Genomic DNA, 14,332 nt, shown 5'->3' with positions numbered 1-14,332 from the left:
GCCAAACAAGTATCTTGTTTGTATCCTCTGTGTCCGGAGAGCGACGTCCTCCCTTCCTCATATAACCAGGACAGACTGCTCACCTGGATTTATACATTTATTTATTGCATTTATTCATCACATCTCTTATATTACAGATGCATCTGCTGTTAATCTTTCCAATCCTGTGTTTTTCTTTTGCACTTCAGACCCTCAAGATAAACATCTGTATACATAGTGTAAATGATTCCTATATTAGCATATATTCAGTGCACATTAATTAATTCTGTTCAATGTTCACAGCGAATTCTGTACCCTACTGCATAGCTTTTATCTATATCTACTTGACTTGCACTAATGTGTATTCTATATTACTATCGTTGTAGTGTCAGTGCATATTAGAGTTCATGTTTTAGTCGCATCTTTAGTCTCTATTCTGTCAGTTTATTCTATTTTCGATTTTTATATTGTGTTCAGTCAATGCTAGCTCTTTATCAATCTACGTAAGTAAGCACGTAAGTAAATATATACATAAATAAATCATTAAATGGGAGCGTGATTGCAAGATGTAAACCTCCGAGACGGTAGGCGGCGCCACAGACCGGCTTTCTGCGAGTAACTGCGAAGCCATTTCCGTTAAGATTCGAAGATGGCTGCGCACATATGTAAACATGCGACCTAATCTGGAAGCTAGTGGTGTTCAAGTTAAACAGTTCTGTATCATGTATTCATCTAAGTGATTCGTGTGATATCGAATAGTTTGAGAGTAACCTTCAATGCTGGATTGTTAACAAATTAGACATCAGTTTGTGAATTATTACCGAGCCAGGCAGGCTAACATTAGCAAGATAACGTTAGCTAGGCAGTAGACAGCCATGCCAGCGCAGACCATATTCGTTGGTTCTCTACCAGCTTCAGCTTCAAATGAACGCTTAGAGGAAATATTCTCAGAAATTGGACCGGTGAAGCAATGCTTCGTGGTCAGAGAAAAGGGTAAAGTTGTCACTGTCATTTATTCGGGGTCTTTTACTAAATAAATTAACGAGAAAATGTACTATAACGTAACTAACTGTTGAACTACTAAGTTACTGCTTACTAAACATTCGCAGTACAAGTAAAAGATAAACTTTTAACCTATTCATATTCATAATCCAGGCGCAGAAAAATGTCGGGGATTTGGATATGTCACATATTCCATGGAGGAAGATGCACAGCGAGCCTTGAAAGAAATAAAAGAATACGACGGACAGAGACTTTCTCTGTCAGTGGCGAGGAAGAAAATGAAAGACAAAAGGAAAACCGGTGTGTATAAAGGCATGTCCAGAAACTAGCAACTGGGAGAGCTCTCACCTTATGTCTACTTGATAACCTTACTCATATCTTTCATTTAACGTTAGCACCTAAAGAGCCAGCTGCAGCACCAAAGGAAGACGAGCAGAAATCCAAAGGCTTCAGGAAAAACACTTTGAAAGCTAGACTCATCATAAGGAACCTTAGTTTTAAGGTACAGCATGCTTACATGGTTGTGAAATGCAACAACAGACAAGCACACTTTGATCCAATATCTGAATTTCAATTATTATCTGCTGTTATATCTGCTGTTAAAGAGGTACGCTCGTTCCTTGACCTGTAAATGTTTTGTGTTACAGTGCTCAGAAGATGATCTGAAGCAGGTTTGTGTCAAGTTTGGAACAGTTCTTGAGGCCAAAATCCCCCTCAAACCTGGTAAAAATGGTTTTAATTCTCACTGGATGTACAAATAAGCACAACATGTTGAACTGTCATGTGACCCTTGAGCAGGTTGATTGGTTATTTTCTCATGATGTTTATTTTTGTCATTTTTTTTGTACAGATGGGAAGATGCGAGGATTTGCGTTTGTCCTTTTTAAAAATGTGTCTGAGGCAGCAAGAGCGCTCAATGCCTTGAACCTGAAGGAGATAAAAGGTTTGTGAGTGAGGCACTTGCATTGCTGTTGTGTGAGAAACACTGTTCATTGTTGACATCTCACTTTGGGAAATTAACTTTTAGTTAGTTTGTATCATGTGACTGCATTTTAAAACATTGTTATCATTCACAGGTCGGCAGGTAGCAGTTGACTGGGCTGTGCCTAAGGACAAGTATATTGCCACACAGCCATCCTCAAGTGCAGGTAATTTTCCACATTTGTCATCTGCAAGGGTAAACAAATACTTCTCTTTTTATTATCCACTGCACATTAAAATGACAAGAAAACACTTGTGTCCTAGTAGTCATTAGAATATATATCTACATCAAAATAAAGATAGGAATCATTATCACTGTTTTGCTTTAATAGGAAAGAAGAAAACTGAGGAGGCAACTGCAAAAGAGTCAGACGCAGAGAGTGACACTGAAGATGAGGAGGAAGAAAAGACACAAGCAGCACCTGAGAAGAAAAAGTGTGAACCTCAAATATGTATACCTCTATTAATTTGCCACTAGTGTTAAAACTGGTTACCTTTACTGGTTAATTTTGTGCCACATCTATACACAGAGTCACTTTGAAACCAGCTGTGCAGCAGGTGGAGGAGTCCCAATCAGAAGATGAAGATGATAGCGAGGAACAAGACAGTGAGGAGGAGGAGGAGGATGATGAAGATGAAAAAGATGATGATGTGTCCCAGGAGGAGGAAGAAGATGATGATGATAAGAGTAGCCTTGATTCAAATGGTGATCAAGATGAGAGTGAGGATGAAAAGGAAGATGAAGACAATGAAGAAGATGAACAGGGTATAAATTCTCTGCTTTTTGTGTATTTGCATGTAATGTAAATATTTTCTTTCATAAATTTAATGCAATAAATGTTTTGACACTGCTCTTCTGTCCCTAGCTCAAAAGAAGAAAACCTCAAAGAAACTTCTCCTTTCAGATGTGAAAGAAGGCAGAACAATTTTCATCAGGTTTGCAATTCTTCTCACTACTTAATCTTAAACCTGCTTTAATTTATCTTACTCTACCCCATTTCTCCATTTCTTCATTATCAAATTCATGCTCATTTATTATCTTATCACAATCTTTCTTCATCTTACTCCTGGATGAGTTAGGAACCTGTCCTTTGACACGGAGGAAGAGGGTCTTGAGGAAATTCTCCTAAAGTACGGCGAGCTTAACTACATAAAGATTGTTCTCCATCCTGACACAGAACATTCAAAAGGTCAGTCAGCAGTGCTTGAGTGAAACACTCTTCTCTCTGTTTGAGAAAACAGGTTGATTGACTCATTTTGGGTTTGTTATTTTGCCAGGTTGTGCATTTGCTCAGTTTAAGACTAAAGAGGCTGCAGACAGATGCATAGCTGCAGCACAGGATGAGGCAGAGGTAATATGCAGTCTCATATGCATTCAATTCTGAATCATTAACTTAAAAAATGTCCCTGCCTTTTTAATGGCACGGCATCATCTGTTGTCCTGTTTTGTGCAATGAGTTGATGTTGCTGCCTTGTTGTAACTTTGGGTTATTTTGTGCAGAATGGTGGCATTCGTGTAGATGGCAGAAAGCTTTTCATTGTGGCAGCAGTGAGCAGAGAGGATGCTACCAAGCTGAAAGTGAACAAGGTGAAAGTAGAAACAGGCACCAGGAACCTGTACCTGGCCAGAGAGGGATGTGAGTAAACCCATTTCATGCTTCTCTTTTCTCCTTCTTTACCACCTGTCCGCTCTCTCACTCGACTCTACTAGTGATCCTTTCACCTTGACACAAGTTATTTGATTCACTGTCAATATTAAAGGTATCACATTACACATGAAACTGTCATGATACAGGATTATATGGGGAGACATAAACAAGATGATATCTTAAATCACAGAACTGAGTTACTTAGGAAAGCCATGTCTGCCTTGTGAGGTTCCTATTTAAGTTTTGAAATAGATTTAGTTGTCACTCTCCTTTGCTGAATTGCTTCTAAATCTGTTCTTATACTGTATGTTATTCTCTTTTGTCTGCAACACCCAGTGATCCGCGCTGGGACCAAGGCTGCAGAGGGTGTGCCTGAAGCAGACATGATCAAAAGAACCAGAGTGAGATTGTTTTCATTAACCATTTTACATTTCTACTTGTAGAATGATTTTCAATGCATACACCTTTCTTACGCTTTTCATCTCTCATTATTACTCTTATGTTGACGCGTATATTTGGTGTTGTCTATTTCCCTCAGTTTGAAGAAATAAAGAGGGCCAAGCTTCGGGACATAAAAGTGTTTGTGTCAAAGACTCGTCTGTGTGTCCATAACCTGCCCAAGTCAGTGGACAATAAAAAACTCAAAGCACTCTGCCTCCAAGCAGTAAAAGGAAGCAAGGGAGTTCGCATCACAGAGGTGAGAAACATTATGGCATACTGGTAGACATTTCATGAAATATGGCAGTATCATTATAGCAGTTATTCGTTTGCAGCTTTGTAAAACATTCCCGGAAATAGTTTTGTTTGAGTAGCATTTATGAGTGTCAGGCTGACATTGAATTCAAAACATTGTGTCTGTATGCCCAGTAGGGGGTGCTGTTGTCATTATTATTCATTCTGTTTGTGTGTGCACCTCTTGTTTCTCCTTTTAGTGTCGGGTGATGTATGACAAGAAGCCAGAGAAGGGTCAGGTGATGGGACAATCGTTAGGTTATGGCTTTGTCCAGTTCCAGGGCCATGAACATGCTCTCACCACACTTCGTTACCTTAACAACAACCCTGACATCTTTGGCTCACACAAGGTACATTTTTGTACTGGACTACTGAAGTGCTGAAATCATTATCACTGTTTTTAAAAGATTAGATTTATTAGACTTAACAAGTTGTGTTTATTTGGTTTGTCACACTGGATTATATAACAAACATTTACATTACATACTTTTCCTGGTCCAAAAGCAATCTTGTGTTGGTGAGGCATAACAATGCATTTTATGTCATCCTGCAGAGACCCATTGTTGAGTTCTCCTTGGAGGATTCAAGGAAACTCAAAATAAAAGAATTGCGACAACAAAAAAACAAGGTGTGTTTGTATCAGTTTGTGTGATAGTTAGATTAAATTGAAAAATGCACCCCCCCAGTAAACCTAAAGTAACCATGTGTGAATATTTTTGCAGGAGTTTTTCAGAAATCAGCCTTTTAAAGGAGGAGCAACACCTCAGTCCCAGACAGCCGGAGATAGAAAAGCACCTAGGAAAGGTGGAAATCAAGCACAGTCCTCATCAGAGCAGACAGGAAAGGAGAGAGGTATGAAAATATTACTTTTTTCATGTGAGAGAACATATTGGGCAGTTGGACATGAGTGTTTAATGGGTTGCTATTCTCCTGGACAGCTTTTGATAGTTGATGGGAAAACACCTGCTCTCATACATACATGCTGTTCCCCATGCTTGTACTGTACTGATTCAGTTAACCATGTATAAAGTGATGAAAAACATGATACACTGTCACAACACAGATACAGTACAGCACACTAGTGCTGTGGAGCAATCATATTACCTTTGAGTGGCTGTAACACTGAATTAAACTCAGCTAAACTTAAACCTTTTTATTTTTGCTGTTACCATTTACATTCTTCTTACTTTTTTTTGATTTTCTCTCTGACTGCTTTTCTGTATTTATCAGCACCTCCTCAATGCCAGAAGCAAGGCAGGCGCTATTTTGGCTTCCAGACCAACCCTGAGGTCGAGCACATAGATTTGGAGAACGGAAAGAAACGGAGGAAGGTTCTACCTTTGCCTTCCCATCGGGGACCTAAGATCAGGTACAGTTTTCAGTTTACACTTTTGTACCGTAATCTAGCTCTACTCATTAACAGCTGAGAGAAAGTGCTTTGACTGTTTTTCCATTGGTACTACACTTCTTGCTTGTTTTTACATAATAGCAGTGGATTTTTCTCTCATGTGTTTGCTGATCTGCCTTACCTTAGTGCAACTGTAGTGTGTGTGTGTGTGTGTGTGTATATATGTGTGTGTGTGCTCGAAACTGCCAAACAAAGGCTCCAAGCCTTGGCCAGCCGCCTAAACAGATACACGAGAGATAATGAAGCCAGAAGAATAAACCGGCTGTTCGCAACTCAACCTGCGAAAGTGTACGCTCAATACCAAGGAGATGCTCTGTCCCACTGTTCTGCATAGGACTGAACCCCCTCAGCCAACTAATCAACAAGACCGGCTATGGATACCGACGGGGCCACCATCAGTCACCTCCTCTACATGGATGACATCAAGCTATACGCTAAGAGCGAGCGGGACATCGACTCACTGATCCACACCACCAGGATCTACAGCTCTGACATTGGGATGTCATTCGGGCTTGAGAAGTGCAGTCGAATGGTGACAAAGAGAGGGAAGGTAGTCCACACAGAAGGGGTCTCACTCCCAGAAGGAACAATGGCAGACATTGAGGATGGTTACAAGTACCTTGGAATACCACAGGCAAATGGCAACCTCGAAGAGGCAACAAGGAAGACGGCAACGGCCAAATACCTCCAACGAGTAAGGCAAATCCTAAGAAGTCAGCTCAATGGCAAGAACAAAGCCCAGGCAATAAACAGCTACGCCCTGCCAGTGATCAGATACCCTGTGGGAATAATAAGATGGCCAAAGGAGGAGATACAGACCACAGACGTTAAGACGCGAAAGCTCCTCACCATGCATGGAGGGTTCCATCCCAAATCCAGCACCCTGAGACTGTATGCTAGCCGTAAGGAAGGCGGCCGTGGACTAGTGAGTGTGAGAGCCACTATCCAGGATGAAACATCCAAGATCCACAAGTACATCCAAGATAAGGCCCCAACAGATGACGTGCTCAGGGAATGTCTCAGGCAATGGAGAACAGAGGAAGACGTGCTGGAGGAAGGACCATCATGGGAGGACAAACCCCTACATGGGATGTACCACCGAACATAACTGAAGTGGCTGATATCAAGAAGTCCTACCAATGGCTAGAGCGGGCTGGATTGAAGGACAGCACAGAGGCACTCATCATGGCTGCACAGGAGCAGGCCCTGAGCACCAGAGCAATAGAGGCCCAGATCTACCACACCAGACAAGACCCAAGGTGTAGGCTGTGCAAAGAGGCCCCTGAGACAATCCAGCACATAACTGCAGGTTGTAAGATGCTGGCAGGAAAAGCATACATGGAGCGCCATAACCAAGTAGCTGGCATAGTGTACAGGAACATCTGCACTGAGTATGGACTGGAAACCCCGAGGTCAAAGTGGGAAACACCTCCAAAGGTGGTAGAGAATGACCGAGCCAAGATCCTGTGGGACTTCCAGATCCAGACTGACAGAATGGTAATGGCGAACCAGCCTGACATCGTGGTGGTTGACAAACAACAGAGGAAAGCCGTTGTGGTTGATGTGGCGATACCAAGCGATGGCAACATCAGGAAAAAGGAACATGGGAAACTAGAGAAGTACCAAGGGCTCAGAGAAGAGCTGGAGAAGGCCTGGAAGGTGAAGGCAACAGTGGTGCCCGTGGTCATCAGAGCACTCGGGGCAGTGACCCCCAAACTGGAGGAGTGGCTACAGCAGATCCCTGGAAGAACACCAGACATCTCGGTCCAGAAGAGCGCAGTACTGGGAACAGCAAAAATACTGCGCAGAACCCTCAAGCTCCCAGGCCTCTGGTAGAGGACCCGAGCTCGAAGGATGAGACCACCCGCGGAGGGTGAAGGACAAAGTTTTTTTATATATATATATATATAATATATATATATGTGTGTGTGTGTATATATATCAGAGCAGTCTGAATTTTAAAACCTCTTGGACTTTCAATGCAGGAATTAACTGGCTGATGATAAAAACTCTAGGTCTGTTTCCCTCAAGTTACTAAAAATATAAAGTAGTATACTTGGGTAACTGATGTAACCTATTTTGAGTTGTCAGGTACTAACAGTACTTAAACAGTTATGTAAAACAGTCGCTAAACATATCCTTCGAAAAACCCATATGACAAAACTGACTATCACTCAACAGTGGGCATCAGGCTTAAAGTTGACAGTTCAACCCAAAATTAAAAATACATATAGTGCTATTTATCCATCTAGATTGTTTTGGTGTAAATTGTGAGTTATGGAGATATTGGCCGTAGAAAAAAATAAATTTGATAAACTCAATAGCAATGTCTCTTTCCAGAAATCATGACCTGATTACTCAAGATAATCCACAGATTTGTTTTGAGCAGTTTCACAACAAGGTCCCTTTAAGGCCATACACTACTGGTGAATAGGGTAAACATTTCAACTAATAGATATCACCATGAAACTTCCCCAGTTGATTACTTACATTAAGACAATATTTTTTTGTATTACAGGTTTTCTGAAATTTTGTTTAAATATGCTAAATGTGTATTTTAGGTGTTTCCTGAAAGTCTGAAAGATGACATGTTATGGAAGCAAAATAGCCCAAAATTGACCAGTGCATGAAAAAACTTTGCTTTGCCTGTAGTGTCTTGCCTTAAAGCTAGGGTAGATAATGTTGGAGAAACTAGCAAGAGACAACTAGATTTTGAAAGTATACAACCGAAAAAATCCCAGCCCTTCCCTTTAGGTCGCCCTCCAAAGCCACTCTCCCAAAACACATTTTCATGCGCAGTGCAGGGGCAGAGTGTGCGCAGGTAGGACAGGCAGGCAGGACAGCCAATTATTTCATTCGGGCCGGGCCGGATGAAATGTTTGGATGGGCTTATTACATATGGGCTTTTTTTTTTTTTTTTTTTTTTTTTTTTTTTTTTAACTTTTTTTAATTTTTAAAGAGAATTTCAACAAATATACCAAAAAATACATTACCTTCCTTAGCTTTAAGTTACAGATTGTGAACTGTTGTCTTTTGCAGGATGCGTGACAAAGGAAAGCAACAGGCCCCTCCACCCAATAAAGCAAAGCCTGGATCCAACAGGAAAGAGCGTCAAAGACGACAGATGGGACAGATGGAAAAGCCCACACAGCCTAGAAACCAGGTTCGTGCATATTCTGTTGTATATGCTTATTTGTAGTCTTTGGTCATATTCACAACACATCTTAAAGCGAAGAGTAGCTGCTGAGGCACTGATTTATTAGAAACGATGTAAAACAGTGGCTTTGTCAGTCCTAATAATTTCTAAGGCAAGGACGTTTGAGTAACCTCAAGATGCATTTCAGCACCAAAAAAAGTGAAGAGGTAGTTGAGAAGACTACCTACTTGAAAAGAGCCCAAAACCAAATCAAAATGATCCTAAAACTGGCTGCTGCCGGCAGTCTGTCCGGTAGACCAGTGGAGGGTCAAAGTGTTTGACAGATTTAACAGTACTGACATTGTAAAAACATGTATCACTTTATCACAAAGATAGACTGGATTAAAGCATGAAAAAAAAATCATTCACTGAAGACAGAACATTCATGTTTTCCAGTAGTTTAGTCAATATGAAATGTAATGCTTTGGCGGCACCAAGTGAAATTGTAGTAATATTATTTTAGAACATAATATTTTGTCAGCTGTTTCAGAGCCATGCATTTCAGCTGGGCATTAAACAATTTGGGTTTCTGACAAAATGGAAATAATGAAAATAGGTGTGTGACCTTCTGTCTGGCTTCTCTATTCTGTTTATGAATTTTTGTAGAAGAGGCCGATTTATCGGCCAAAATTAGCTCATTGTCTGATAAGAAATGGCAGTACAGAAATACTAAAGATATTTTTTAGATAATTTAGAGACAGTGTCTCCATGAAATAGCTTGTCAACTAGAGCAAGTTTATGTTCCAACTGTAAAATGTCCCACTGGGTACATATCTTGGTCAGACTTCTTACTACCAAAAATGTTTGTATAAATGTAAAAAATCTATATTGGCTGATATATTGTTATCAGATTTTTTAATCCCTTAAATATAAGTATCGGCCTTACACTGCAACTAAGGAAGACAATGTTAGTTGGTCTGTTTGTTGACCACTGCAGTTACTTTGTAGCAAGCTGTGTGTGGTTTACACCCTGATCATTCTGTGATACTTGATCAGGCCCTTCCAGAGTAATGGCGGTAAGCGAGAAAATGTGTTGTTTTTCCTGGGTGAACCAACAAGGCTAGGTAAGCTAACAACACAGACAAGTTGAAAATTAAAGAAAAGTACCAGAAAATAAAAGAAGTTTGCAGGAGGAGAACAATGATTTTTCTGGCATTGTGTTTTCACTTTTTAAAGTGCATTTCTGTGTGATTGGCCCTTTTCAAAGAGAAATTCTCACAAATCATTGAAATGTGGCTTTTTAGATTAAAATGCATTGATGAATGCAAGTTTCTGGTACTGAATTAAACAAAACAGGTTGTAACGTAACATTTTTTGGTTTGATGTCATGAGATCTTGACAAGTGATATTGCTTATTCTTGCCCGCAATGTACAGTGTAATTCTTCCAAATTTACGTTGTAGTTTTTTGTACTAACGGTGTACCAGTACAGTACGTTACAATAAATACATGTAAGTACAAGGGAACGAGATGTGAAGTTGAGGAATAAGGGTAATCTGTAAACTTAAAAAAAACATTTAATATTGTGTTGTACAGTATGGCCTACTGAGCAACAATCTGGCGTTTGAACTCATCGGCAGATTGTTGACTTATTTACTGTAAGTATTTTAAGTACACCGTCAGTACAAAGAATTTCACGGTGAATTGGGAAGAATTATGCTGTATGTTGCGGGCTGTAATCTAAAGCCTAACCCATCACGATCACACATCTTACTTTTTACACTAATCTCTGCCAGCAGTGCTTTTAAACTTTTTTGAAACAATAGCGTGTTAGTTTGGTAGCACTTTATCGGAGTTGTCCTGTTACATCTCATGACTGAGATATGGAAGATATATTGTCCCAGCAATAATTGTGATAAACAATATTATTGTCATTTTAAGGGCAATTCCATCGCATTCATTTCACTAATAAGAGTCTGAAAAGTCCCTAAATTTAGCGAGAAAGTCGCCAAGTTGGTAACACTGTTGTGTGTGGACTGGAGAAAGGAGCTGCCCGAGCCCCGCCCATGGTGAAACTCCACACAGAGAGCAGACAACAAGAGAACAGAAGCAGCACGACCAGAAATGACAGCAAACGTGTTTCTGCATAGTTTTTTTTTTTTTCCTGTTCATTCGGCTTAGGGCGCAGCGTTTAGGTTTTTTTTCCACAGTGCCTAAGTCTTATAATGTAGGGAAAACCCTGCTGTTCTTTCTGACATCATGTTGGCTAAAATGTTGGTGACATTCTTATGTAAACAAACACGCTTGTCGAGGTCAGCAAAGTACAATAAGTCGATAACGTAATTATCGTGATAGGCCTAACTCTTTATTTTGTTGTTTACCAGAATGTTAAAATGGCAAAGAAGCATTTCAAGAGAAGGGATGGAGACCGCTTTGACAGCCTGGTGGAGCAGTACAAGAAAAAACTAATGGGGAACAGTGACAAGAACACCAACATTAAAAGAAACAAGTGGTTTGACAATTAATTGTGTGTGTGTGTGAGAGAGAGAGAGAGAGAGAGAGAGAGAGAGAGAGAAAATGTTTTGGAATCTTAAGTGTTTAAGGCTACCACAATAGAGGTCTTTTATATTCCACATCCTGAGGTTTTGCTGTAAGTACAATGGTTCTCATAAATGAGTTTTGTGTCAAATTGTACAGTATATGATGCCCATGTGTGAACCTTTACTGTCACTTAACTTCATTCATCCTGTTCCTGAATTTCTGTAATCCATGCTCATGTTGTTTGTTTTTTACAACTAAAACAAACTGAATAATGTAAGGATTGTGTTTTTGTGTACATGCCTTTTTATGAAAATATAACAAAACCCTTGAATTTGTGTTTTATTGTTAATCTTTACATTTTGGTATTAAATCCATATTTGTTGGATTCACAGATGTCAGTTCATTATGACCATTGCCATTACATTCACTTATTTTAATGCTAGTTTTTAACAGGAGTTAATCATAAGCCGATAGCTCTGGATAAACACGTCCCACGCATGAACCCTTTAGTGTGGCAGGAGATGAACACCCACAAATGACATTATATTTTAACCTGGTCTAAGTTCCTTTTTCACTCCATTCTGATCTTTCTCATCTCATCTTTCACTCATTACACAACACTGACAAACTTGCATATTACAAAAAATATATTTTAGTTAAATATTTATTCATGGTTTTAATCAAATAGTCATAAAAAACATTGTACAAAAATATACAAAATATCATCTGTGGATATAAATAGCCAGTTTGGAAGAGCTGATGATATTGCCCTGAAACAAAAGTTGCCCTTTATCCTTCCTGTCCTTGTAGTTATCATACAAACACGTCTTATTATTATTCTTGGCAAGCATCAAACCAGTTTTCAGGATTTCCCAGGGATGACATTACTGCTCATCGTGACGTTTCCTCTGGCTGTAGTCAACTTTACACAGCTGATTCAGCTTTTTGGCTGAATGAATATGTAGATGCATATTTTTTCACGCAGAACTTTGTTGATGAACAGTGATGTCATAGTACAAACCTATGGGCAGCTGATTTATCTTTGAGTGCAAAGCATAGATCAGTTTGCATATAAATATTCCTGCGGAAACTACAGTTGCTGCAAACATCCTGATGACAATGTTTTTTGTAAAATACATATTTTCTAAATACAATATATAAATAAATACATATGTATATAAATAAGAGCATGTTCAAGAATACATTTCCTTCAAAACACATTGCAAAAGTTAAGACTTGACAATTCTTGTCAAAAATCAGGCCAGCAACTTACAAATATTAGACCTAATGTCCGTCTTTCAGCAAGTCTTAAGATGATCCAGATTTTTCATCAGCAGATTGAGGAACTCCTTCACTCTCATGAGAGCCTCGATGCTCACAGTGTGAATGAACTCTTTTCGACTCTGTAGCTCCTGTAGTGGCCCCGGCACCGAAGGCTTCGGCCGCTGCTCACTGCAGTGCCCCTGCCTCCACTGATCGAGGTAACCCGTCAGCGAAGAGATGTCAAACTTGACCTGGGAGACCCCGTTAAGGGTGTCAGAGATCAGGCTGTTATAACCCTCCAACACCATCACTATGGAGGAAGGTCCATCCAGATCATCAGCAGGTGGACTGAGAGTCAGGCCAGCGGGGACCTGCAGCAAGAGAGAGAACCAGATACAGTCAAAAACACACCAACTTTTGTAAACACTCCAGATTCTGTGTCGCCATAAACAGAGCCATAAAAATTACCTGGAAGTCTTTGTCCAGCCTAACCACCAGCTGTTCAGCCATCCACTTCACTTTTGATTTCATCTTCACTACTTCCACTGGCAGAGGAGCCGCTGTGCCCACACTTAAAACTTGCAGCAGAGAAAACAGGACGGCCAGAGTGTAGTCCATATTTGTAGTATTTCCCCGGATGTACAGAATTCAGAATAGCACTGGTATTCCTAGGAGAAGAATGAAATTGAACCTGCGCAGATATTATGCAGATTATTCTTCCTTTTAATCTTTGCAGTTATCCATCTTTCACTTGTTGTTTCACCATTGTGTCATGAAGACAGCAGGCATGAGTTAATATCCGCATGTCATCATTTTATACATACACACATGCTTCCTTCCAGTAATTTACTCAACATGTTTGATTTTAGCAGCAAATATTTGTGATAGAGACACCTGTGAATTTTTGCCTGTGTAACAGGTACAAAGATCACGTACTTTGGCTAACACGATTCTTCTCAACCCCCCTGTTTCCCAAATCTCTGCTACATGTTCTGTGAAGAATGGACTGAATGGTAAGCTCACAAAAACCTCAGCTAGAAGACACAGTCAATAACCAACAAGCATTTCTCTAAAAACAACACCTCACTTGTCACTGACATCTTTTACAAATAAATCCAGCATTCAAACTTTCCAAAAAGCTGTTATCTTTTAAACTAACATGAACAAAGGAGACAGTAAATGCAATGAAGAGGAGACATGACCTTACCTTCGCTGGTGTCTGAGTGTACGCCACTGTTAGGCTCCATCGGGGTATCTTATAGTGGAGGGCTGTTGACTCATCTCTTACTCACATCTCTCTGACCCCCGTTCCCCCTCATCTACTCCCTCACTTACCTCTCTCCATCTCATACCCCTGAATCCCCTGGTGGGACTGCAGGGGACGGGAGGTACTGTAAACTGAATAAGAAGTACATTTTTGGTAACTACCCAGTGACATATTTGAGTCACAGGGAAAAAATACAGACAAGGTATTTTTATCACAATTAGGAAGTTTGCTAAATAGTTTTTATCCCTTTTAGAAATAGTTTGAAAGTGAGTTTAAAATGTGTCTTACTCTCACAGTAGCTGCTAAACAACTTCACTCTCTTAGGCATTTCAGCATTAATATTTAAGTAAAGTTAAGCAGTAAAGTACTGCCTTT

At 40.0% G+C, this 14,332-nt stretch overlaps 2 protein-coding genes across 2 annotated transcripts; one reads left to right on the top strand and one right to left on the bottom strand.

Moving 5' to 3' along the window:
- The first annotated feature begins 595 nt into the window (after positions 1-595).
- rbm28 (RNA binding motif protein 28) lies at positions 596-11,812 on the top strand. The gene is made up of 20 exons (XM_044194785.1): positions 596-972; positions 1,135-1,281; positions 1,377-1,483; positions 1,629-1,704; positions 1,832-1,924; positions 2,058-2,129; positions 2,295-2,397; positions 2,493-2,728; positions 2,829-2,898; positions 3,043-3,152; positions 3,241-3,314; positions 3,464-3,599; positions 3,948-4,012; positions 4,150-4,308; positions 4,544-4,693; positions 4,897-4,971; positions 5,066-5,195; positions 5,574-5,712; positions 8,791-8,914; positions 11,271-11,812. The coding sequence occupies exons 1-20, from the start codon at positions 855-857 to the stop codon at positions 11,409-11,411; spliced, it is 2,325 nt and encodes a 774-aa protein (XP_044050720.1). The 5' UTR covers positions 596-854; the 3' UTR covers positions 11,412-11,812.
- A 261-nt stretch (positions 11,813-12,073) lies between these two features.
- On the bottom strand, positions 12,074-14,035 carry LOC122875534 (leptin-like). The gene is made up of 3 exons (XM_044194787.1): positions 13,898-14,035; positions 13,159-13,358; positions 12,074-13,061 (listed from the first exon to the last, which is right to left on the bottom strand). Exons 2-3 carry the CDS (start codon positions 13,306-13,308, stop codon positions 12,726-12,728), a joined length of 486 nt encoding a protein of 161 aa, XP_044050722.1. The 5' UTR covers positions 13,309-13,358; positions 13,898-14,035; the 3' UTR covers positions 12,074-12,725.
- Positions 14,036-14,332: the final 297 nt, after the last annotated feature.

This window comes from Siniperca chuatsi, linkage group LG4, assembly GCF_020085105.1.
Source record: "Siniperca chuatsi isolate FFG_IHB_CAS linkage group LG4, ASM2008510v1, whole genome shotgun sequence".
In the NCBI taxonomy this organism is placed as follows: domain Eukaryota; kingdom Metazoa; phylum Chordata; class Actinopteri; order Centrarchiformes; family Sinipercidae; genus Siniperca; species Siniperca chuatsi.
The sequence above is the reverse complement of the archived record's forward strand: the minus strand, read 5'-3'. Positions and strand labels throughout refer to the sequence as shown.